The sequence below is a fragment of the Helianthus annuus genome, chromosome 17 (assembly GCF_002127325.2).
Source record: "Helianthus annuus cultivar XRQ/B chromosome 17, HanXRQr2.0-SUNRISE, whole genome shotgun sequence".
NCBI classification, from domain to species: Eukaryota; Viridiplantae; Streptophyta; class Magnoliopsida; order Asterales; family Asteraceae; genus Helianthus; species Helianthus annuus.
Window position 1 is genome coordinate 60877517 of NC_035449.2, and position 25220 is coordinate 60902736.

Genomic DNA, 25220 nt, shown 5'->3' on the forward strand with positions numbered 1-25220 from the left:
AAACTAGCCCAAACCTATAAATTAAAAACCCTAAAATTCTTCTTCTTCCTTATCTTTATTCTTCTTCTTCTTCTTCGATATATACCTGCTTCTTCCTTGTCTTTATTCTTCTTCTTCGATATATACCTGCAACACAAGGAAGAAACAGAGCATTAAATAACCAGAAAAAAAAAAATTCAAACATCAATCCATCACGCCGCTATGGAGGTCGCGCCCCTCTCTTCTTTCTCCTTCATGGCGCCCCTCGTTTTGATGTGCCCGGCGCCATGCCGGCGCCATGACCGGGCATACCGCCCCACTACGCAAGACCTAAAGAATTGTTGAATACTACAACATTATTAGAAGGGGATTATTACATTTTTTTTTAACTTTATTCTTTTACATTTTCACCAATGTTTTCACTCTTTGTAGCATTAAAAAACTGTGATATTTTTAGTTTGCATTCGCAAACTTCAATATGAATTCATTTATTTACATTGGTCACATCGATTTCAATGAGTATTTAAGGTATTTAAAATTGAGAGATACCTAACACAAAAATTAGGTGCATCAAAGACATAAATAACTTACATTTCTAACACTAACGTTGGTATATAAACATCAATCACCCCTCGTGACATTTCAATTACATCTAGCTAGCTACATATAACTTTACGTGCAACTAACAACACTTATAATTTACTCATTAGTTAGTATTCGAGGAAGTCCCAACTTAAATTATATTCTTTAAGTAAAAGAAACAATGTATATATTTCTTGAAAAAATAGTCACTTTTAACAAGCAATGTGATTTAACGTAGGTGGCGTTTGGTTGGAACATGTAAATGTAATCAAAATAAGTATGGGTTTTCTAATTGAGTGACATCTATAGAAACTTGGGTATCACCTAAACTTTCAATACTAGTTTTTGGTTTTGATAAATCAGGGGCATCACCTAAACTTTCAATACTATTTTTTTGGTTTTTGATAAATTAAGTTTAAGTTTAAATAGCAATAAAATATAAATTTAATGATTTCTTGTTAATTATCTTCTTCAATATTATCAACTAGAAATATTTTATAGATTGATGTATTAATCCTTTTAGTTATAACTTCAAAGTTAAGTTTATGTTAAATTAGCTTTAACGTACATAATATAAGAATTGAATGAATTTTACATTTTATGGGGTGGACAATATCTAATCTAACTTATAATAAAAGACTTTAAATAATGTCAGATGACATTCTCTTCTTCAACCTCATAAATTTTATTTATATTTGTTTAATAAATTTCTTTTAATATTAATATTAATTAATAACCAATATATAGATATCACTTATTTTTATCTTTATCTTTATCTAAAATTAATAAATAACTTCAATTTTGCAATTTAGAACCTTTGGTTTTTTACTTTTAACCCAAAGTTTTTCATCTTTTGCAATTTAATCCCAACTCTTTTTTATGAGTCCTTTGGTGTCCCCCCCAGTCAAGAATTGGGGCATCGCAATCACTATTTTATCTCATGCCTTTCTTCGTTCATGGTTCGATATTCTGGTGTCCTAGACGTAGAGGAACCACACCAATCCATCCCGAACTTGGTGGTTAAACTCTACTGCGGTGACGATACTGTAGGGGAGGTCCTGCGGAAAAATAGCTCGACGCCAGGATGATAAAAAACTTCACACCTCCCGTTCTTCATACTTTTTCAATATGAAAAAAAAAAATCTAACTTATAATAAAAGACTTTAAATAATGTCAGATGACATTCTCTTCTTCAACCTCATAAATTTTATTTATATTTGTTTAATAAATTTCTTTTAATATTAATATTAATTAATAACCAATATATAGATATCACTTATTTTTATCTTTATCTTTATCTAAAATTAATAAATAACTTCAATTTTGCAATTTAGAACCTTTGGTTTTTTACTTTTAACCCAAAGTTTTTCATCTTTTGCAATTTAATCCCAACTCTTTTTTATAATGTAAATATTGGATTTTTAAGAGTTTGATCCCTACTAATTTGGATTATGAGAGTTCGGCCCTCACGGATTTTCCGTTCAAGCTCCGCCACTCTCAACCTGACGTCATAGTACCACATAACGCTCTGCAATTCTGTACTTCCATATTTAGAAAGTTGTATTCGCATTTCTATTTTTAGAAACTTGTAATCGTGCGTATTCGTGGTTCATTTCCAATTTTGAAATCTGAGGCTTTGATCATAATGGAAATTCATTTGATATATATACGTGTTACCTTTCATATTTTTTTATATACGCAATCAATCTTTAAATACGTGTCTATACGCAAAAGCGACACTTAAATACAATTTGGATACCTAAAAGAAAGTTAAAATACAAGAAAACGACATAAAATAACCTAGTTACAAAGTGTAGGGACTAAACGTGAGCAAAACCAAAAGCTTTTCCACCTCCTTCCTCCTCCCTCCTCCAGTCACCTTCCACCCTTCTTTAGCCAATTATATTTCACTCGTTTCCACCTCCTTTCTCCTCCAATCACCTTCCACCTTTCTTTAGCCAATCATATTTCACCCTTTTCCACCTCCTTTCTCCTCCAATCACCTTCCACCTTTATTAACTCCCAAACACTAATCACTTAGAAATATAAGCCTCTACCACATTCTAAACACTTTCAACACACCTAATCTTCTCTCAAGTTCTCTAATCTTCTCAAATATCTCAAAGCAAGGAAAAAACATTTAAGTGTTCTAAGTGAGTTTTCACTCACTTTTCTTCACATTTCTTCTTCTTTCAAACTACTTGGATAACCTCTAGTAATGTTTTCACAAGTTTTCCATGGCAAACTAAGGTGGAACCTCACCATATTTGAGGTCCAAAGTAGTGTTTAAATTCTGCTTTGATACATGTTCCTATTTCTTGTATATTTTATGAAAACTTGGTGAAATCTTGTACCTACCATGCTCCCAACTAAGCTTATAGTTGTGGGTTTGTGTGTGGTTGATTTTCACCAAGAAATAAGGCTCAAAACCTCTTTAAAATTCTGCCCAAAATGTTCTAAGTGTTGAAACCATCCAAGCTTCCAACCTTCAATGTTGGAAGACTTGTGTATGAGTAATGTGTGAACTATGGAAGCTTTGGCTCTCCAAACTTGTTCCAGTACCTCACTTGTATGTTTTGGTACAAAACAACTTCCACAAAGTGACAAGGCTACATCACATACTCGAACACTTTCCATGCTCGAGATGTACACATCTACTTTACTCACTTGGTTGTTTTAGTTAGTTAGTTTAATTTAATCTTATATTCATGACCAACTGAACTAATCAACTAAGTTGATTAGTTTGTGCTTTGGTGAATCATACAAAGAGGTTTAATGGATGGAAATCATCCTACCTCTATGCTTGACTTACATGATAATACTTGATGGGTGAAATTATAACTTATACTATATTATATATAATATATACCTAATAACCGAATTCTTGATACTAACCGGATTATGGTTAGATGTCAAGGACTTAGGTTAGATTATCTTCGTTTCCAGACTCCTCGTTTGTGATTCTAATGGGCAAGTTAGGACCCATGAAAACACATGAAAACTTAGTGTCTAAACGAGTATCTAGACAAGATATACTTTCATGCACATATACTTTTCATATTAATTCCGAATCCAAACTCTCTACGAACTCCATATACTCACACACCTTCGTTTCCCCAATGTAGGATAACTTTGGTGCTACACCTTCAACGACTCGTCAACTCATGTTTACTTTGGAAAGCTTTGCAAACCGTGAGTGTACATGACCCCCTTTCTATTTTTCGACACTTTTGGGTGCAATACTTATGATTTGTTAAACTCACACAATCACATATAAACATGTTCGATACAAACAAACAATCCATTATACATGCTTAATACGTGTTGCTTAGAAATTCATACATGCTAGAATTTTTACTTGCTCGATACTTTGTCATTAACTTTGTACACGCCTCCCTTAACATGTATAGCGCTATAGGAGTAACACAACGCCCGTATTCTTGACGTCATGTTAAGTCATACAAAAACAGTCTTGTCGTTGCGATGACAAGATTACACTAGTGGGAAACTTTGGGTTGACAAATTTGAGATGCATACTAGTAATGTAATGATATGTCTTAGTTTATGATTATGCCATGTGGATTCGTTTAAACCATTTTTTATACTTATGATAGTAATTCAAACTTGTATGCTCGCCAATACTTTATTTGTTGACATGTACTTTAATATGTATTGCAGGAACTAGATGATGATACGTTGAAAGAAATATAGTAGGACGACTACAAACGCACTTTAGATTTTATTTATGTATTGTTCTTTGTTTTTTGTTACATGATGTTGTACTTTGCTTCCAAACTTTGCATTTCTGATTTATAAATGAAATGAAATTTTGATTATTAAATACTTGTCACAAATAGTCTTTATAAAGTCTTTTGCAATCTCGTTTTCGTCTCACTTCAATGTTTTCACCATTGGTTGAGGTATGACACCATAAACCAGTTTTCCCTAAACCAATTAGAACCTAACCTAACCCAACCCATCAGTTCAGTTACCAGTTCATAGTCTCGTTCCCTAACCAAACCGGTTCCTTTTATAAAAAAAAAGTTCCGATAGCTAGCATGTATCGCCAAAGTGTACAATCTTCAGGCCTGCTTATGAAGTTATGATTAAGTTTTGAGAAATTGGAACTTGGGCTAATGAAGGCCCAACAATGAGATCCATACGCCAAACTGTCATCATTCAAACATGACAACGAAGAATATTCCGTTGGTCCAAACAGTTTAATCCTTGCACAACATTTATCCCCAAATTTCACAGCCATATATATCTATCTATCCATCTGTATCTATCTCTCTGCAACACCTCATCAAACCCTAACACCTCAACAGCCATGACAGACCACCGTGTAAGCAAGCGATTCCGATCCTCCACCTCCAAAACCGAACTCACCGGCAAAAACCTCCGCAAAATCCGCGTCTTCTGCTCCGATCCCGAAGCCACCGACTCATCCTCCGACGAATCCGATCACCGATCCTCCACTCGCCGTATCGTTTGCGAGATTCTCATCGACCAGAATCAGAATGAGAATTCGAATTCCAATTCACCGAAGGATTCGTTAGGGCAAACGGAGAGGAAGAAATTGGCGGGAGTTAGGTTAAGAAAATGGGGGAAATGGGCGTCGGAGATCCGTGACCCGTTTAGCAGAAAACGGATATGGTTAGGAACGTTTAATACCGCGGAGGAAGCTTCTAAAGCGTATATGGATAAGAAGCAGGAGTTTTTAGCGAGAAAATCCGACCCGAACCGACCCGGAGTTGATGGTTCAGCGCCTGTGCATTGGAAGAAATCGAAACTGAAGTCGGAATCGTGGTGTAAATCGGTATACGCTACGGTAACGAAACCAAAAACTGAGGTTAATTGTGATGATTGTGATAGTGATCCGGAAGAAGAGGCTTTGAAGGCTCTTGAGTCGATGAAGCTGGCATTCGGGTCCGGGTATGGGGGTCGGGTTGGGGCGAGTAGTGGTGAAACGGGTAATTCGACAGAGGATTCGAAAGAAGAGGAAAAGAAGCCACCTTGGATGGGTTTGGGGATTGATATGCTTGTGATAGATAACCATGGGAAACTGTTTGGCCAGTTTAGTAGGCTGGATGATGACCTTAAGATTTGTTGATGAAGTGACATTGATGAACGATGACTCGAATAATCAGATGACCGTTTGCTGGCTGAGCATTTGTACATGATTTAATTCTGCCACAGTGGATGGTATCTGAACTGTTTGTGGGTCTGTGTTCCGTTCTTTCGCAATGACTTTGTTTCGGTTTTTTCGTTTCCTTTGAATTTGATGTTTCGTGTAGTCGTCGAGTTCTGGATGACTGTTCATTACTTGGGTCTACATTGCTTCTAGTGTTTCCAATTTGGGCTCTTTTAAATTTGCAAATTGGAAATTTGTATTTGACTTGTATTTCTTTTGTTTTTCACATTGGTCTTAATAAATGATTCAATTTTTAGTTGACCATTGATCTTAGATACTTGTTAACTGTTTGTTACAACACAAGTGATACGTAATTTTCTAACAATGTCGTTGACTGCTGAATATGGAGCTTGATTTGGATTATACACCAGAGCTCTACTTTGTAGATCCAACACCATGGTACGTTGTATGATCCCGTAGGAAGTTATTAAATGAGAAAAGATTCAGTGACTACATATACCAAAGTACAGTATGATCTCGTAGGAAGTTGTTATTCTAAATTAATTTATGATAAACTTCACAGAAATCCCTTCTCTTGGAAACTTTTGATGCAGTCATCAAACATTTTCTCGAGTGTTTTCAGTGGAGGCAATCCCAGTTGTAATATCTTACTGCTATCCATGTTATGCGTGTTGTTATCTCCGATTCGGCTGCTACACCTAATGGTATTCACATATATACAGTAAGTAACATGCAACATCTTACATTTGATCTCATGAACAATTGTGATATGCCGTATATCTATGCTTACTTGTCTACAATAGGATAAGATGGGTATTTCGATTTGAGCATTTGAATGACGTCAGACCAGTGAGCCACTGTGCTTGAACAAATGAGTCTGCCCGCAGCCTCTTTTTTCTCCATTGCTAAAATATGAGCCGCCACCACATCTTCTATGTGCACAAATCCTACTGCCATGTTTGGGTATTCTTCTACTGACCCGTTAACATATTCAAGTATCTTTTGAATTGTACTCGTTGGTTGTGGTGCAAGCAATGGGCCCACCACGTACGACGGGTTTACGACAACAAGATTAATCCCACTCTCGTTTGCTACGCTCCATGCCTCTTTCTCTGCTACTGTCTTTGCATATGCGTACCAAAGCTGGACGTAATCGACAACTTAAAATAGTTCAAATGATGATCATCAAGACTTGTTAACTTTACACTAACTTCTAAGTTCTAATATAGTAAGTGTTTCCTTACATTGTACTGTTTGCAGTATTCGGTATCGCTCCAGTGTGATTCGTTAAGAGGATCAATTTGCTGGACGTCGTAACGGTATCTAATCGAAGAGCAGGATGAGGTCAGCACTACCCTTTTTACACTCTTAGCTTTCTTGCATGATTTCAGCACATTCATGGTTCCCTTTATGCATGGATTAATTAGTGTTTCCTGTAAATGATAGTATTTTTATTTATTTAACAAATGCGTTTTTGATATTGATGCAATTTTAAAGGTGGAATTGCCTGGAGATTCTTGTCGTATGGAACGATCACAGGAGAAGCAGTATGGAAAACCCCGTCAACGCCGTCTACGGCCTGGTCAAAACTTCCGTCAACCATGAGATCAGCCTTCATAAGCTTTAGTCTTTCGTGAGCGCCTTTCATCTCCAGCAGGTACCCTACTTTTTTGACATTTTCTGGCAAAATATGAGAAGAAATTGTTGCATAACCATCATCAAAATTGTCGAAATATTTGTACTCATGCATAAATAAATTGTGCGCCGTGAACCAAAATAGATAAAGATATAGCTCTACTTTGAGATTGTTTTCACTTAATAATATTTTGTTCCTTATGGTGTACCTGGATCCCTGACGGTGGTTCGAACAGTATGACCTTGTTCGAGCAATGATTTGATGATGTAAGCTGCTATGAAGCCGGTACCACCCGTCACACAATACTCTGGCATTTTTCCTAGTTTGTGTTTGCTGGTACACGCAGCCTGCACTTATATATCATGTGATTGAAAGTATGTTGAAAGAGTTGCACGTCATGCATTTGTGGCTGTACTATGGAATGCATTGTCATGTGCTAAGGACTTGTATCACGTGTAGTAGCGTTTGCAGTTTGGTGGTGGGCAGGTGAGTATTTGGTTGTTAGCATGTAAAAGATTTTACTTTACACGTTTGGTGGTTGGTAGGTGACTATTTGGTGATGAGGTGCATCTTTGGGTGATCTTTTGAATGATACTTAACTACTTAACATAATGATAAGAAATTGAAACGGTTTTGTTAACTTAAAGCCAATGTGCCTTGCAAAGTTGAATGGGAATCAACCCCTTCTTTGATTTACATACACACATACCAAAACACTCGCTTAAACTAATGTTTAAATATCACGTGTATTAAATTATAATCGCTATACGGTCACATGAATAAGACCAGCGCAAATGAAGAAAAATAGAACACCGCTTAACAGCCAACATTGTCTAAAGAGGAGTTTATGTATCACTCCCGAAGATACAAGAATCATCACTCTGGTTATGAATTTGAATATAAGAACACCACCCAACGTGCCACAGTTGAACTAGCAGCCTAGCATAGACACAATCAATTTAACTATAATTCCGTCGAGATAAACCAACCAAAGAGAATTTTTTTATACACAACACGCTGTGCCTTCTCTTCATTCAATCTACCAGGAAACTTAAAAGGAAGTAAAATTCCTTCCTTAAAATCCCCATTTCTTTCCTATCTGATTCTTTCAAACAAAACTATATTAGACCATAGGTAATGGTTAATGCTCACTAAGGGCCATTTTTCACCACATCATCATCATAATGCCCTTTTAAAAAAGGTGTAATGGTTAATGCCCATTTCATTTATTACTTTCCATTATTTTTCTTCTCTTTGGGCATTATTATAGAAATGCCCTGTTGAAAATTAAATTAATCAACAATAAATTAATATTACTTTATTAATTACCGAGTTATCAGCCAACCAGTTTGTTCCAACTTGAGCAAACTGATTAAAGAAAGGTAGAAGGAGACTGTCCCGTTGTCGGACGAATTTAAAGAACACGAAAATCAAAACCAACCTGGCGAAGATCGTTGAACGAAAGCCTTGAACTGCACGGATGATTCCTGTCCTTAAAGGATTTTACGCGCTCGTATTGCTGTGAGCTGCAGCGTAAACTCCCAGGATTTAATGCAGAACTGATCTGGTATTCCAACAGCAATGGAAACCAGAAAACGCAGAAGCTGGAACGAAAACAGAATCACACAATAGAGAGAGAGATAGCTGCGAATTTTGGTGTAAATAAATGAGTAGCAGGAAGCCTTTATTTATAGGTGTGGGTTATACCTGAGAATGAGAAAAATAGGGAGTGATATATCAATCCTATACGAATTCGAAATACTGTATACATATCCTATACGAATTCGAAAACTGGATAATTATCATTATACGAATTCGATTTTCTATAGGATAACCCCCACTGTTTTCGAATCCATCTCTATCTCCTTCTTATCTCATCTCATTCGGTTTACAGATCTGACCCACCTGAAACCGAACCTTAGCTAAAAATAAAAGTTCCTCAGCTCCTAGCGACGATGCGTACGTGCAAAGTGCAAAGTGCAAAGTGCGCCTCAAACGCGACCATTCGCGAGCTCGCGGCTCGGCGCGCGTGTGGGCTTTACCCACTTCTCAACCCATTTATCACTATGGAGGCCCATAAGGGGTAATCCCTTATAAACCACTCAAACTTCACTCACTCCACCAATGTGGGATGGAGGAAACATACCAACTTGTATGTTCCTCTTTAATATTATCTTTAATATTTCCAACATGCCCCTCACTTTTCATGCCCTATAATGCCCATGAGTAATGATGTAAGGGCATTATCAAAATCTTTCATGCCCTTATAAAGCCCCATTACATATGGTCTTAAAGTTTTTTTTTTTTTTTTTTTAACGATCACATTTTAACAATGAATAAATAAAATAGGCATGTATAATGTAGATGATTTCGAATTAAAGGTTTTTAATTATAGCTTTAGTAAATATTGGAACGTATAATCCAGTACTAGAATAGAAACAAACAATTATGATCATATAAGGAAAACACAAAATCCCATATTCACTTCCAAATATAATGTTTTATGATCATATCGTCTATTCATAGTTTAGTACTAAGACAACCTTTTTATGATCATATCGTCTATTAATAGTTTAGTACTAAAACACCCTCTTGGCATAAACCAGTTATGAAGGCATTCAAGAGATCCAAGTCCAAAAAGATTGAATAGCCTGCATTCACGGTTATAAAATAAGCTACCTATTTGTGTAAACATATGTTGTAATATCTTTTGTTTTTATTTCAGAACTTCACCATCAAGGTGAATGTTAAAAAGTAATGGCAAGATACAGTGAAAAGTGTTCAAGTTATGTTTTTATATAATTTTAAAGTTGTAAATAATATTATTTTCCCAAGATTTTATAAGTTTGTTGGTTGTTAGGAGTAACTACCTTCAGAATGGGGGATGACGGGTCGGTTAATATTTCGGGTTACATTGATCCAGCCCAACTGTTGAAATGTCTGAAGGAAGCTGGAAAAAATGCAGAGATGGTGCATTGGCAATATGGAGAATGTTCAAACAACTTGTTTGAAAACATTGAACCACCTGCGAATGACAATGGGAACGGTCCGAACAGAGCGAGGGACTATTACTTACATCCTGGTTATGATGGGTATGGAAACAGTTATGGGTACGGGAACACATATTGGTATGACTATGGTCGTACGAGGTTTGCAAGGAACTATGGCTACAAGCATCTAGAATGTTCGGGGAATGCCGAAGATTGTAATGGACATCACGCAAAACAACCAAAGAATTCAGAGGAATCGTCTACGGAACAACCAAAGAATTCGGATAAATCCTCTTTCAGTATTCCGAAAAGGATTAGTAGTTGTGGGGAAGACCTAATGCTAGGTGAAAATGCTCCAAAATGTTGCAGGATAATGTGATTATATTTGTAGGACATAATGTCTTCAGTCTAAGGTATTGTAGCATGGTCTGGTGTTTCCTGTATTTTTACTTTTAAATAAAATAAACATATGAAATAAAAACAATTATCTTTGAAGTCTAATTTTGTGACCCATTCGTGTAGTAAGGTTTGCTGTTTGTTTTGTGACTTATCATACTTAACAATTTTTATATTTTAACCACCAACCATCTTAACAAACATCAGCTACAATAATCATACCCAAATTACATACTTAACAACCACATCCATCACATCCAATGTAGCTTTGACTTTAACTTGACTAGTTTTTCAACTGGAAAGAGATGAAATCTCTCCGACCACCAACCACCAGAACATGTTGACAACATCAAGGATGTGGTGGTCCTCGTTGGTCATAAGATCCCCAACCGCCACCATACACATCACCGTATCCGCCACCTGGATACCTCATATCAGGGCTTCCACTCAACATTCCATATCCTCCACCACCTGCATTCATATAAAGTCACATTTTCACGTTACGTATGAATGAACAAATAAAGAACGAATGAGACGGCCTACCTAGTCCACGTGCTCTCATCTGCTCCCCTCGAAGCTTTTCAATTTCACGCGCCATTGAGATGAGATTTTTCTCCATTGCTTCCTTTTGAATCAAATGCTCCTCGTTCGTTTTCTTCAACATTTCATAATCACTCCTACACGCGTATGCAGTATATCATAACATCTCAAACTAAAACAAAACTAATCAAATCAAATCAATATAATACCTCATTTCCACAACATCTTTACGCATCCCATCAATATCGGTCTTAATAGCCGCCACCTGTTCATTCTCCGCTCTCAATCTGCTAAAATCGTTAGTAAGAGTCTGAACCTGATTCGACAACTCTTGCCTTAACGAATTCAACTTCTGCGCCTCATTTCTCAAATGACTAACATCCGCCCTCAAAGGCTCGGTATCACGAAGCTCCGCCTCGAGCTTCCTTCCTCTATCAATCAAATCACGCGCGCGTGCATCTCTTTCAGCGTGCAGTTTCGGAATGATCTGACCTAACCTATGAATTTCGTCTTTGACCGCAGTCAACTCCCTCTGAAGAACCACATTTTCTTCAACCACATGTCCATTTTCCGCCCTGATCCGTTGTATATCATGATGCTGGAGCTCAAGTTCCTCTTCAAGAACCGCAGGGTGAGGTGGGCCCCGGAGCACCACCACAGGCGGTGGCGCGTCACGGACCCCTCGTGGCATACGATTCCTTCCCGACATAATGATTCAAGATACCTGAACACCAATTTACTCAGTAATCAGTATGCAACTTTTTACCATGTTTTATTGATACAAAGCATATGTGAATCACGGCAATCAAAAAGGGGCATTTTTTAAGTTATAAACAAAAGCTAAATAAATAAATAAATAAAACCCTAATTGTTGCTGGGATCAGTATGAAAAGCAATAGAATAATAATGATTACTGAATATATACATAAATTAAGATCCGATGTTAAGGGATTGAAGGTTGACGATTACGAGCAACAGCAACAATTTGATCAAGAGTCAAGACAAAGTTCAAATGAGAAAGATAATTGGGGACTGAAATTAATCTACTTTTTGATTGATTTGGGTGTTTATAAGTTATTATGTTGCAGATATACGTATAAGAGTAAGGTAGGTAAGACAAGAATTTACCTTGAAAAAGCTACGATGATTTGAAGGAAATCGGTGAAAGAAACCCTGCGTAAGAGAAGCTGGGGTGTTTTTTCTTTTATTTTTTTTTATTAGATGAGCAGCGATTCAATTTTTTTTTTGGATTAATGGGCTTAAGAACCTGGGCTAAGCCCATTTTTTCATGGATTAAATAAACAAAAAGCCAGTTTTTGTGTTGTGGTTTATAAAAGTTATGGGTTGGGTTGTGGGCCCAGGTGCTCAACCTAATATAGACAATTCGCCAATATTTTTGCAATAGAACATCATCAAACGGCTCCTCACATCGAACTAGATAAAGATAAACAAGGTGTATATTTTTTACCCTGGTATATGCTTATAGTTTTATTTGTTTTGTTTAACCGTGTTGATTGTTTTATTTGTGTATGTTAATTTAAATTTGTTTTTCATCTAGGAACTGTTGGCTATTTCTTTAAGAAAAGTTTTATCTTCAAGTGAAAATCCATCTAGTAGTAGTTGACCTATCTCAACTCCTATGCCTAAATTATTGTGACCCCGCTGCAAAAAAAAAAAGAGAAAGAACCCATGGCATTATAGCCTAGTGGTATCTTGGTAGTGGGATAAGGCTTATGACTATTAGGTCATGGGTTCAATTCTCACAAAGGGAGTTTTTCCCATATTTATTGGGTTTCCTCCTGAATTGGTGTATAGGCATTATTGCCTAGTGGAGATGGATATGATCGGGTGGTTCTGCTGGTGGCATGATGATACTCCAGTGGTCCGTCAGTGATCCAAATTTGCCGTTCAAAAAAAAAAAAAAGAGAAAGAAAAAAAAAAAAAGAAAACAGTTCCTTTCTTTGCGGCTACTAGTTATGATTATTCGATACACCAGAATATTTTAATTTGAAAGTGATCTTTACATTACTTGGAAAAGAGAGATAGCCAGACTCTTTACAAATTACAAAACCAACATATTCTACCCTTTATAAAAAATTAACTTTATTAGGGAGGTAGAAGTAGAAATGTAACGCCTGAAATTTTAAAGCATATATTAGTACTAATAAACAACAGCACCACTTTAATCAAGTTTTTTAATTCTTTTTATATAAACTGACTGTTTTAAATAAATTATATGAAAGTGTTATATATAATTTTTCAATTCTAATACGTTGCTTTAGTTAATAGCTTTTGTTTTTAAACTTTATAAACGACCACATGTTATTTAAAGAACAAGTAAACTTCCTAGAAATGTAAAATGTAAATGATTTTGTATTAAAGGTTTTTAATTATAACTTTAGTAAAATATGGAAGGTATTATCTAGTACTAGAATAGACACAAAACAATTATGATCATTACAATGATACACACAAAACCCCATATTTACTTCCAAGTATAATAGTCAGTTCTGATCAAAACATATTACCAGGAAACTAACACATCCTCTTGGCAAAAATCAGTTATGAAGACATTCATGGGATCTAGATCCAAGTCCAAAAAGATTGAATATCCTGCATTCACGGTTGTACAATAAGCTTAACATAAACAACCTATTTATGAAATCATATGTTGTTCTAATATGTTTTGCTCTTGTTGTTTCAGAACTTTACCATCAAGGTGAATGTTAAAAAGTCATGGCAAGATACAGTTAAAAGTGTGTTGAAAAGTGTTCAAGGTATGTTTCTTATAAACTTTTAAAGTTGTTAATAATCATTGTGTTTACCCAAGATTTTATAAGTTTATTGGTTGTTAGGAGTAACTACCTTCAGAATGGGGGATGACGGGTCGGTTAATATTTCGGGTTACATTGATCCAGTCCAACTTTTGAAATGTCTGAAGGAAGCTGGAAAAAATGTTGAGATGGTGCATTGGCAATATGGAGAATGTTCAAACAATTTGTTTGAAAACACTGAACCACCTGCGAATGACAATGGAAATGGTCCAAACGGAGCGGGGGACTATTACTTACATCCTGGTTATGATGGGTATGGAAACGGTTATGGGTATGGATATGGGAATGCGTATGGGTATGACTATGGTTATCCGAGGTTTGCAAGTAACTATGGCTACAAGCATCTAGAATGTTCGGGGAATGCCGAAGATTGTAATGGACATCACGCAAAACAACCAAAGAATTCAGAGGAATCGTCTGCGGAACAACCAAAGAGTTCTGATAAAACTTCTTTTAGTATTCCAAAAAGGATTCGTGCTTCTGGGGAAGACCTAATATTAAGTGAAAATGCTCCAAAATGCTGCAAGATAATGTGATTAAAATTGTAAGACATAATGTCTTCAATATAAAGTTTTGTAGCATCTACAACTAATGGATAGGCGTTTCCTGTATTTTCACTTTTAAATAAATTCTAAGGAAATAGACTGGTGTTTCCGGTATTTTCACTTTTAAATAAATATTCCTATGATTGAGTTTAAGAATTGATATGATCACTTCTAAAATAAAAGCATTAAGCTTTGAAGTCTAATTTTGTGAACCATGTGTATCTTCTGTTATTACATGAATCTCTATGACTATAACTTGAAATGTTGAAAGTGGGCTTCATTCTCTAGGTAGTGTCCATTGTCCAAGTGATTCTGATACATAAAATGCTATACGAGTATAGGGTTACTTGTTTCCTCTAAAAAAAGGTAATTTGTTAGCCCAACAACCCTATGGGCCTTAGGCTTGGATAGTTTACATGAGATAAAAGTTTAAGAGAGTTCTATGTTAAGTATTAGGCTCTAAGGCTACTCGGTATGGGGGTCGTCCCCACACCGTCCTGCATTGGCGCTGAAGGGAACACCGTGCCGCCCCTCCACGTCCCGTCCTCAACGGCAATATACCGACGTTCTCGACGCGCAGAAAAGACAAAAAATGTGGGGACCATTCTGCAATTGACCGTTTGAAAAAAAAAATTAATTTCAGAATTTATATTAATTAAAAAACGGTCATAATTTAAAAAACACCCCAATTCACTTCCATTTTTATAAATACTCACCTCTTTAACCATTTTTTTCATAACTTTTCACCCTCTACCAACCCATTCTCTCTCACATTTTATTACCACTCTTCCCTTTTTATAAAAACTCATCATATTTTGTACCATTTTTTACCCGCTACCACCTCATCTCTCCATAAAAAATTATCATGGCTTCACCCATTTCTTCCATTTCTTCAATTTCTTCTATGTCTTCATCGTTTTCGTCTGCGTGGTATTCATCATCTTCGGAAGAGGATGGTATTATGCACAACATGATTATGAACGCGGCTCAGGTGTTCATGGCGGCTGATGAAGGGTCGTCCCAACGGCTAACTAGACGAGCAAAATATAACCGAGACCAAGAAGGTATTTTACTTTTTTTTTCCTTATGTTTTATATAGATTTGAAAATGTATTTTATAATTAATTTCATTTATGTTTCGTTTTAAATTTATAGCCGGCCACGATAAACTAGTAGTCGATTATTTTGCCGACGAACCCGTGTACCCAGCCGAGATTTTTCGACGTCGGTTCCGCATGAGTCGTCCACTGCTTTTACGTATTGCAGGCGACAAGGCCCAGTCTGATCCGTTTTTTACATTGCGAAACGACGCTAGGGGGCAAAGGGGTTTCAGTAATTTACAAAAATGTACGTCGGCCATTCGCCAACTTGCGTACGGTTACGCACCCGATGCATTAGACGAGTATATTAGGATGTCTGAAAGAACCGCACGTCGATGTTTGCACAAGTTTTGCGAATGGGTTGTCAAATTGTATAGCAAGCGATACCTGCGGAAACCGAACGCAAACGACGTTCAAAAATTATATCAAGCACACGAACAGAGACATGGTTTCCCAGGAATGCTCGGGAGCATTGATCGCATGCACTGGCCGTGGCAGAACTGCCCAGTTGCCTGGCAAGGTCAGTATACTAGGGGAGATCATGGACATCCGACTATTATTCTAGAGGCTGTTGCGTCACAAGATCTCTGGATATGGCATGCTTTTTTGGTCTACCTGGTTCGCTCAATGACCTTAACATCATATACCAGTCACAGATATTTGAGGATGTAGTGGCGGGTACAGGTCCAGACACAAGCTCTACGGTTTCAGGGGTGGAATACAGGCGAGGTTACTACCTAGCCGATGGGATATACCCAACGTACTCGACAATCATTAAAACTATTCCGCACCCGACAGACGACAAAAGAAAAAAGTTTGCGAAGTTTCAAGAGGGTGCGAGAAAAGATATTGAACGGGCTTTTGGTGTTCTACAAAAAAATGGCACATCATTGAACATCCAGCACGTTCGCAAACACCAAAGAGGTTACGACACATTATGTACGCTTGTATCATCCTTCATAACATGATCATTGAAGACGAAGGGAGAGCGATATGCGAGTACGACGAAAACGCGTCTACTGGAAATTCTGTTCCAGTTAGTGGGGAACAACAAGATTTGAACATGTTCGCTCTACGTAATGAGTACACACATCATAACCTACAAGCGGACTTGGTGGAGTACATTTGGAACAACGCTCAAAACGAACCCGGCCACGACATGGAAGACGAAGACTAGTAGCTTATTTTAATATATTAGGATATTTTTAAGTTTATTTTTTTTAAGTTTATTTTTTTTAAGTTTTTGTTTTTTTTAAATTTATTTCTTTAAGTTTAATTTTTTTTTAAGTTTATGTAATGTTTTTTAATATTAATGAAAATATTTTGTTACTTTATTTGGTAAATATTAAAATAAAGTTGAAGATTAAAAAAAATAAAAAAACATAAAAGTGGTGGAGGACTATGACTAGGACCATCCTCCCATGCCCTATAGTTTTGGAGGATGATCCATCCTTGGGAGGACTATGACGTGTCGTCTACGTGGCGGATCATCCTCCAAGGATGGACCATCACCATACCCACTAGCCTAAGGGTGGAGGGTATAGTCAAACACCTTAGGGTGTTTGAGTGAAATCCTACCCAATAATATTATGTCATGTCAACTCCCCATTTCACTCCCCATTTTGCACTCAATCAGGGGGTATAGTCAATCACCCTAGGATGTTTGAGTAGGTTAAAAAATAAAAAAATTATGATTGGTTAAATGGGGTTGGGACCCACCATTTTGCTCAATCACACTCTCTCCCCTTTTCGGTAAACACTCACCGAATTCCCCACCCTCTCTCCTCCTCACCGAACACTCTCCTTCACCCAGTATAGTCACCGATCGGGGACCTTGAAGTCCCCGCTAAAGTCACCAATCCTATACCCTGTACCCTAAGCTTTGGTGATTGCCTTTTTAAGCTTTGGACATAGAAGATTGCCGTCTTTCATGGAGTCACGGGGTCGTCCTTAGAGGTCCTGTGCGATGCCTTTGGCTGTTTGAGTTAGCCATTCCGTCAATTGAATATGAGTTAAACTCGAATTTGTAGCAAATGTTTTGGCTGTGATATTTTCATAATCAATCGGTTTTAGTTATAAAAGCTTTGGGTAATTTGGTTATAAATAAAAATTGTCCGGTCCAGTATACTTTCGACTTCGGATTAAATAAAAAGTTAGACATTTAATTAATTTAGAGAAAATACCAGAAAACACACTATACTTTCTGTTTTTTTCCTACAAAAGTCTCCCAACAAATTCTACACAAAAAAATCCCTCCATGTCAATTTTGAACGAAGTTTTTAAAAGTTTAAATAACCTGGAAAATAATTGCTTACATATTCTCTTATTTTCATTCTTGTCCTATATATTTTTTATACTTAAAAAATTTAGGTGTACATAAACAAATATCCCTAGCACATGATTGCAACACCTAAGGGTGTAAGGGGCACTTCCCTAAGAGGGGAATCCCCTCTTTTACGCATAACCAATCATCGTGTGCCACGTCAACTCCCCTCTTAAACTCTCCTAACACCCTAAATTGATGGCGGCACTCCCCTCTTAGGTGACTTGGTTTTTATTAAAAAAAAAAGAAAGAAATTTTTCATTGGTCCACTCCTCCCTCTCTCTTCGGTGACTTCCCACCGATTTCCTCCCTCTCTCCTACCTCACCGCCTTGATGGCAGCACCCCCCCCCTAATCGACAACATGCTTCCCGCAAGGGGTCACCGCAGGTGCCCGATCCCCCTAAGAAACTTAAGAAAAAAGGCAGGCCTAGAACAAGGAAGGCAATTGACGATATCACCGAAATAGGTTGAAGAGGTTGAAAAGGTAGGCGAGATGGAAGAGGAGAGAGGGAACATCGTATTGAACGAGAAAGCCAAATAATCTATGAAGACGCCGAGTTTGATCAAGATTGAAAGTTGGTGCAAGAATTCCAAATGATGAAGTTGTTAAACAAGAAAGTCAAGTAGTTCAATTGCCTTACATCGATTAGAAAGCAACTACTTTCTTGGTTAAGAAGTGTATGACTATTTAAATTAGCGCAACTATTTTTATTTTGATTGCAACAAGGTTTTTTAGCATATAGTTTGTTACAAAAATATACATATAATTTCAAAGCACCAAAAAAATAATAAAAAAAAACACATCACAAAAGAATAAAAAACAAAATGTCCACATATTTGCTTATGTGTCTATTTTTGCCACAACTTTTGTGATACAACATTTTTATTTAGAAGAAATATAAAAAAAGATTAGTTTTGATGTTTGTGTAGTTAACTAGTAGTTGCTTCGCCCACGTAGCAGGTGATGACTGAATAATTCTCAATCAATTAAAAAAAAAAACGCTACTATAATTTAGCTAGGAAAAAAACTAAAACGATGATAAGACCGTAAATTTCGGCTCAGGGCAAAACTGTAATTTTTTAGGACTAATGAGCGAGTGTTAGGCAGCTCCTTGAGACGGGAAAAAATTAAATGGAGTTAACCAATTAAAACAATAAACTTTTATAGTTTTGCTAAAAAAAAAACTAAAACAAAGGGAAAACCGTAATTTTTAACTGGGGACGAAATCATAATTTAGTTCAGGGATAAAATCGTAAATTAAATGGACCAATGGGGGAGTGCTAGGCAGCTGCCGACATGACTGTAATTTTACATTGGGGGCAAAATTGTAATTTAACCAGGAAAACAAACAAAAACGATGGTGAAAATGTAAATTTAAGTTGAGGCCAAAATCATAATGTAGCTATGAGAAAAAAACCGTATGGCAAATCTGTAAATTTAAACGCGGCAAAATAATAATTTTGATCCGAGGGTAAAATTGAAATTTTTATCTGGGAGCAAAAGCGTTAATTTATATTTAAGTGGGCGTAAAAACATAATTTTTGAACTGATGGCAAAATCGTATTTTAAGGGAAAAAAACTAATTGCAAAAGTGTAAATTTAAACGGGGCAAAATCGTAATTTTGAACCGAGGAAAAAATTACAAAATTTACCTGGGAGCAAGAGCGTAATTTATTTTTATGTTGGGGTAAAAACATAATTTTAAACTAATGACAAAATCGTAATTTTAAAGCGGAATAAAAGCGTGAATTTGTTGAGCCAATAGGGGAGTGGCACTATTACCTTAGCCGTCCATTTCAGCCAATAATTGGCCAGCACTATTACCACATCTTGAGAATGTAGATATTGAAAATGAAAATGAAAATGAAAATTCTGTTATTTAGGGTGAGAGGGCCACTCCTCTCTTAGGGGAGTCCCCTCTCTTACACACACCCAATCATGTTATGCCACGTCAACTCCCCTCTTAAACTCCCCTTACACCCTCAATTTGATGGCGGCACTCCTCTTTTAGGGGACTTGCTTTTTTCTTTTTTGTTTTTTTATTTGTTGTAATTATGCATGTTTATAAATTAAGAAAATATTAATAAAAATTCTATAAAATTTAATAAAAGACATTTCAAACTAGAAAATAAAAATAAAAATTACATTCAAACTAGAAAATAAAAATTACATTCAAACTAGAAAATAAAAATTACATTCAAACTAGAAAATAAAAATTTTAGAAATTGCACGGCCACCCGTACTTGTTAGCGATGTCGCGCTTTCGGGCGAGGATGAACGGAAACATTTCCTGCGGAGCATCGTCGTGCGGCTTGAGGAATGTTTTCATATCTCGATCATACGCGTAGTTTCTCATCGTCTCGCGTTGTTCCGTTATGAGCTCGCGAGCCTCCGACTTTCTTTTCTTCCTCAATTCAATCGCCTCCAATTCCATCGCGTGCTTCGCTTCTTTCATGGCGGTGTACTCTTTGAATTGTGCCGCCAACTCGGCCGAGCCCTCGGACGATGTCGCTTGACGCTTGTCTCGCCGTTGTGTTCTTTGTGGCGAGGGGTCTTTGTTCATATCGGGTATGGAAGGGTCCACGTCAACGGGCTTTCTTTTTTTGTGCCGAACCTTCCCCTTCCTCACCCAACAATGGGACTTGGGCCCATTTGTCGTGTTTTCGAACGACCTCCCATGCCTCAACATGTTGAAAACCGTTCGGATATCTATCTTTAAATTCCTTTAAAGCGACTTTCATCACGTTGAGATCGCTACACCCGCTTCCTCGTGTGCGATCCTACATATTATAAAATAATAAGTGTTAAAAAAATATGAACTTAGTAAACAAAATTAAAAAATATACAACGTTAAAAAATATAATTTTTACCGCTTGTTGGTATAGGCCGTTGAAAAAGTTTATTTTGTTCATCATCCATTGATAACAAATTTTGAAAATAGCCGAAAGTGGGTTGAAGGTTGGGTGGTTGGGTGTTGTAAAAGGAGGGGTGTGAAGGTTGTTGGAAAAAAAAAAACGGAGGTTGTGAAGTATATCTGAAGGGGGTTGTGGTTGTGCACTTGCACCGCTCGAACCACCACGAGACGGTTGCGAGCCGCGTCCCTTAGATTTTTTCTTGGCTTCGCGGGGTTGGTTCTCCATTGATCGGTTTGGCTTTGTGTTGTATTTGATAGATTTTTAGAGTGAGTTTGAGAATGGGTGTGGTAAAAAATTAGATTAAGTTAGTTATATATATTGGTTAAAATTGAATTTTTTTTTAAATTCGACCGTTGCCCAACGTCTCAATCTCGATCCTCGCAATTCTTCCGCGGTGAACCCTCCCCGATCCCCCTCCCCGATCACCCTCCCCACGGTGATGGCGGCGGTGTTCCCGCTCGGGGACTTGGGTCACCGCCCCACTCCCCGCATGGTGCCCCGTATACCCTTATACACATATACCAGTAACTCATTATTCGCCACGTAGAAACATGAATGGAATGTTACACGATCCCCTGCCTGATCCACCATGGTTCGCATGGATTAAACCATGACAATCATGGTTCTATTTTCAATTTTCCAAAATTACCTTTCCCTTTTCTTTAGACAAAAATAAATTAAAATAAATAAGGGGATAGTGGTTTGGGTCATGACCAAACCCTTAAGGTAGTAGTTTTTGATGGTAGATTAAAAGTGTGTGACATGACGCTAACGTGGAGGGTCATAGTGGTCATAACCACACCCTACAGCCTTGGGGTTGCTGTCCCACCTCTATGAGTAGGTCGAGCACGTCTATCAAGTGATCAAACTCTCTTTTGTATAACTTGTCTATTAATACAAAACATTTAGTTTTTTGTTAAGTGATTATATTATGTAAGGAACTAGGTTAAAACCCCGTGTATTACACGAGTTGCATAAATATAATTTTATATAATAAATAATAAAAGATATACTTTTAAATAAACTCGCATATTACACGTGTTGAATAAAATATAATGTTATATGTTAATACAAACAATAATCAAGATTTATCTTTTAAAAATGAATATTGATGTACTATTTACTTATTATAGATTTATCCTTTAAAAATAAACTTTAATGTACTATTTATTTATTATAACATTTTATTTTGATTGGTTCCCAATGGGAAGGATGTGCCGTATCTAAGGCTAGAAGGTATGGTTTGGCTCATCCCCACGGGGATGAGCCTCCACGTAAGCGCCACGTAGGCGGCTAGCATGGGATGAGCCAAAATGAAGATGGAGGGGGATGGAGGATGGGGCCCCACCACATATTTTTTATTGTTTAATTTAATAACCAAGTTAATAAACTTTATAAAATTTAAAAAACACAACATAAAACAACATAAATAATTTCATTTCATAACATAAAAAAAAATTACATTCCCTAAAAAAAAGAAACCGAAAATAAAAAAACAAAAACAATTACATTTCCTAAAAAAAAAAAAGAAACCGAATATAAAAAATAAAAAAATTACGTTTCCTAAAACCTACGACGTCCATTTTTTTTTCACCTCTTCTTTCATCCTCCGATAAACCTCGCGTTCATCCTCCGGAACCGAGTCGAGATCCAATCGCATAATCCTAAAATCTTCCGCTCGAGCATAGTCGGACGACACGTTTTTCTTGTGAGAATACTTTTCGGCCGCGAACTGTTTGAACGAACGGAATTCGTTTATCAAGTCGTCCATTTTTGACGATGCCTTTTCGCCCCTACCTCCACTCGAGCCGCCACCTCCACTCGAGCCGGCCACTTTTCGCTTTCCGGCCGCTTCTTTTTTTGCTTTGTCCCTCCCGGGGGGACGTTCCGACTCGTGAACGGGCAAGACATCCTCGTCATCTTCCGGGTCGTCGTTTATGTCGATTTGACATCGAGCGGTGGAGCCTCCCGCACTATAACTTCCGGACTCGGAAGTTTTAGTGCGTTTGGCCGTTGCGACCTCATTTGGAATCGGCTTCCATTTTTGTTCTTTACTTACAACTTTCCATGCTCGGAAGTGCGGGAAAGGCGTTGAATTTTCAGAGTCCCACTTGGCGATAGCAAGGTTAAGAATGTCCGCCTCGTTACTCCCGCTTGGAGGATTAAGGTAAATTTGGTTATAAATTTGATTAAAGGCGTTGACGACCTTGATCATTTTTCGCCACTTGGCCGAGACGGATTCGATATCACGAGCCGGACCATGCTCCATAATCGCGTTAAATCTCTCCGTTGTCTTCCTCCAAAAACTAGTACCCGATTGGTTGTTTCCTAAATTTTAAAAAAATAGTGCATTAGTAAAAAAAATAGAAACCGAAAATAAAAATAAAAAAATAGAAACCGAAAATAAAAATAAAAAAAATTATACCGACTATCGGGCAAGTAGAAGCCTTAACATACGCCATAGCTAGCGCCTCCTCTTCTACTTTCGTCCAAGGTCTCCCACTTCGTTTCGGTTTTTCCGCGGTTTCGGGTTCAACAACCTTCTTTCCCTTCCCCTTGTTTTTTTTTCGCGTGAGCTCTTGCGGTGGTGATTCGGGGACGACTTCTTCATCATCATCTTCAAGTTGAACCGGGGGTTGCGATTGCGATTGGAGTTGTTCAAACGTGTTGCGTTGCATGAATTGTTGGAGCGCTTGATATTGTTGAACTTGTTGAAGTTGAGACATTTGTGAGAAGGCGTTGGGTGTTTGTTGAACTTGTTGGAAACCCGAAAACGGAAATTGCGAAGTCCCCCACGAAGGATCCATAGTCGGAGTGTAAGCGGGACTCGAAAAAAAATTAGGTTGGTTCGGATTGGGATTATTCGGGTTGGGGTTGTTTGGGTTGGGGTTGTTTGGGTTGAATGGATTCATGTTTGGTAGAGAATGGTATAAAAAATATAGAGTATTTTTTATAAAAAAGGATGAGAAATGGAGAAGAATGGGAGTAGAATGAGAGAAAATGGTATAAAATGGATTGGGATTATGGTATTTATTTAAAAGGAAATTGATTTTTTTTTTTAATAATGTAGCCGTTACTCAACGGTTGGATTTTGAAATTTGGGGCGGCACACCCGTCTTGTGCTTGCCGGTTGTGATGATTGCCGGGCCAGGGGGCGGTGTGGGGGTCCGGCGCCGGGCCAAGCCGGGCCAAGCCGGCCCCCATACCTTCTAGTCTAATATATTTCTTATCCATATCCATTTATGTGTATATTTGACTATCCACAGTCTAATCGAAAATATGCATTGATAAGTCAAAAAGGCTATCATTCAATTGCATTGTCATGCTACATCTTTCTCGATCATATCTTTTATTTAGTCTTCAAAACAATATTAGATTGAATACTTTGAAAAAAGTTTAAATACACGTAGATTTGTCTCACTTTTTTTTTCACGGCATTGGTGATGATGATATTTAGAAAAACACATTCTAATAGTTATTTATCTTTTTGTGAAGTATAAAGATTGTTAAATGTGATCATTTCGAATATGAAGAAAAAAACTGATTTGATATACATACAAACTAACATACTTTTAAATACTATATAATTGTGCCACGTGATCGTCTCTTTTAGTGATGACAATCATGTTTGACTAGAGCATTACCATATAATAGCGGGTTTGGGTTTACGGGTTAAAGTTTATGAATATGAATATGAAAACACTTAAAATCATGTAAACTTATTTGTTACTTTATCTATCGTTATATTTAAGTGTGAAAGTTTATTGAAAATCAATTAGCTTTTTATTATGTAAAGTTATACCTTAAACTATGTAGCTTTTTGTTATCTAAAGTTATCCCTTAAACCAAGTATATAGTTCATTTTACATAAAACTAAATACAAAAGGAATGCCAAAGTAAATACAAAAGGAATGCAAACGTGGGGTAATTGGATAAAGATATCTATACTATATAATAAAAGAAACCAATAAAGGGACACATGTCATTCATTAAAGCCATCAATTAACAGATAATTATAAAATTAAATTTAGTATAAATTTAAACAATTCGTATAGGAGATAATCTAATATTTTAAAATATTTATCAGATTTAATATTAATAATAATAATAATAATAATAATAATAATAATAATAATAATAATAATAATAATAATAATAATTCATTGAAGCCATCAATTAAAAGATAATTATAAAATTAAATTTAATATAAATTTAAACAATTCG

General features: G+C 36.7%; 5 protein-coding genes across 6 annotated transcripts; 2 read left to right on the forward strand and 3 right to left on the reverse strand.

Moving 5' to 3' along the window:
- Positions 1–4891: 4891 nt before the first annotated feature.
- LOC110924314 (ethylene-responsive transcription factor ERF117) lies at positions 4892–5674 on the forward strand. Its single transcript, XM_022168337.1, has one exon. The coding sequence runs from the start codon at positions 4892–4894 to the stop codon at positions 5672–5674; it is 783 nt and encodes a 260-aa protein (XP_022024029.1).
- Positions 5675–6074: 400 nt separating this feature from the next.
- Positions 6075–8375, reverse strand: LOC110920834 (tetraketide alpha-pyrone reductase 2). The gene is made up of 5 exons (XM_022165034.2): positions 7561–8375; positions 7224–7396; positions 6961–7149; positions 6507–6859; positions 6075–6414 (listed from the first exon to the last, which is right to left on the reverse strand). Exons 1-5 carry the CDS (start codon positions 7664–7666, stop codon positions 6273–6275), a joined length of 963 nt encoding a protein of 320 aa, XP_022020726.1. The 5' UTR covers positions 7667–8375; the 3' UTR covers positions 6075–6272.
- A 2456-nt stretch (positions 8376–10831) lies between these two features.
- Positions 10832–12521, reverse strand: LOC110921505 (protein FLX-like 3). 2 transcript variants are annotated; one of them, XM_022165843.2, is made up of 4 exons: positions 12407–12521; positions 11488–12002; positions 11282–11415; positions 10832–11209 (listed from the first exon to the last, which is right to left on the reverse strand). In XM_022165843.2, the coding sequence occupies exons 2-4, from the start codon at positions 11985–11987 to the stop codon at positions 11088–11090; spliced, it is 756 nt and encodes a 251-aa protein (XP_022021535.1). In that variant the 5' UTR covers positions 11988–12002; positions 12407–12521; the 3' UTR covers positions 10832–11087. The 2 variants fall into 2 exon arrangements, with proteins under 2 accessions (XP_022021535.1, XP_022021534.1); XM_022165842.2 differs by lacking the exon at positions 12407–12521 and adding an exon at positions 12204–12323.
- Positions 12522–13782: 1261 nt separating this feature from the next.
- Positions 13783–14751, forward strand: LOC118489302. Its single transcript, XM_035987121.1, has 3 exons — positions 13783–13902; positions 13983–14055; positions 14134–14751. Exons 1-3 carry the CDS (start codon positions 13843–13845, stop codon positions 14646–14648), a joined length of 648 nt encoding a protein of 215 aa, XP_035843014.1. The 5' UTR covers positions 13783–13842; the 3' UTR covers positions 14649–14751.
- A 7815-nt stretch (positions 14752–22566) lies between these two features.
- On the reverse strand, positions 22567–24162 carry LOC110921905 (glutathione S-transferase T3-like). Its single transcript, XM_022166233.2, has 2 exons — positions 23422–24162; positions 22567–23324 (listed from the first exon to the last, which is right to left on the reverse strand). Exons 1-2 carry the CDS (start codon positions 23906–23908, stop codon positions 22567–22569), a joined length of 1245 nt encoding a protein of 414 aa, XP_022021925.1. The 5' UTR covers positions 23909–24162.
- Positions 24163–25220: the final 1058 nt, after the last annotated feature.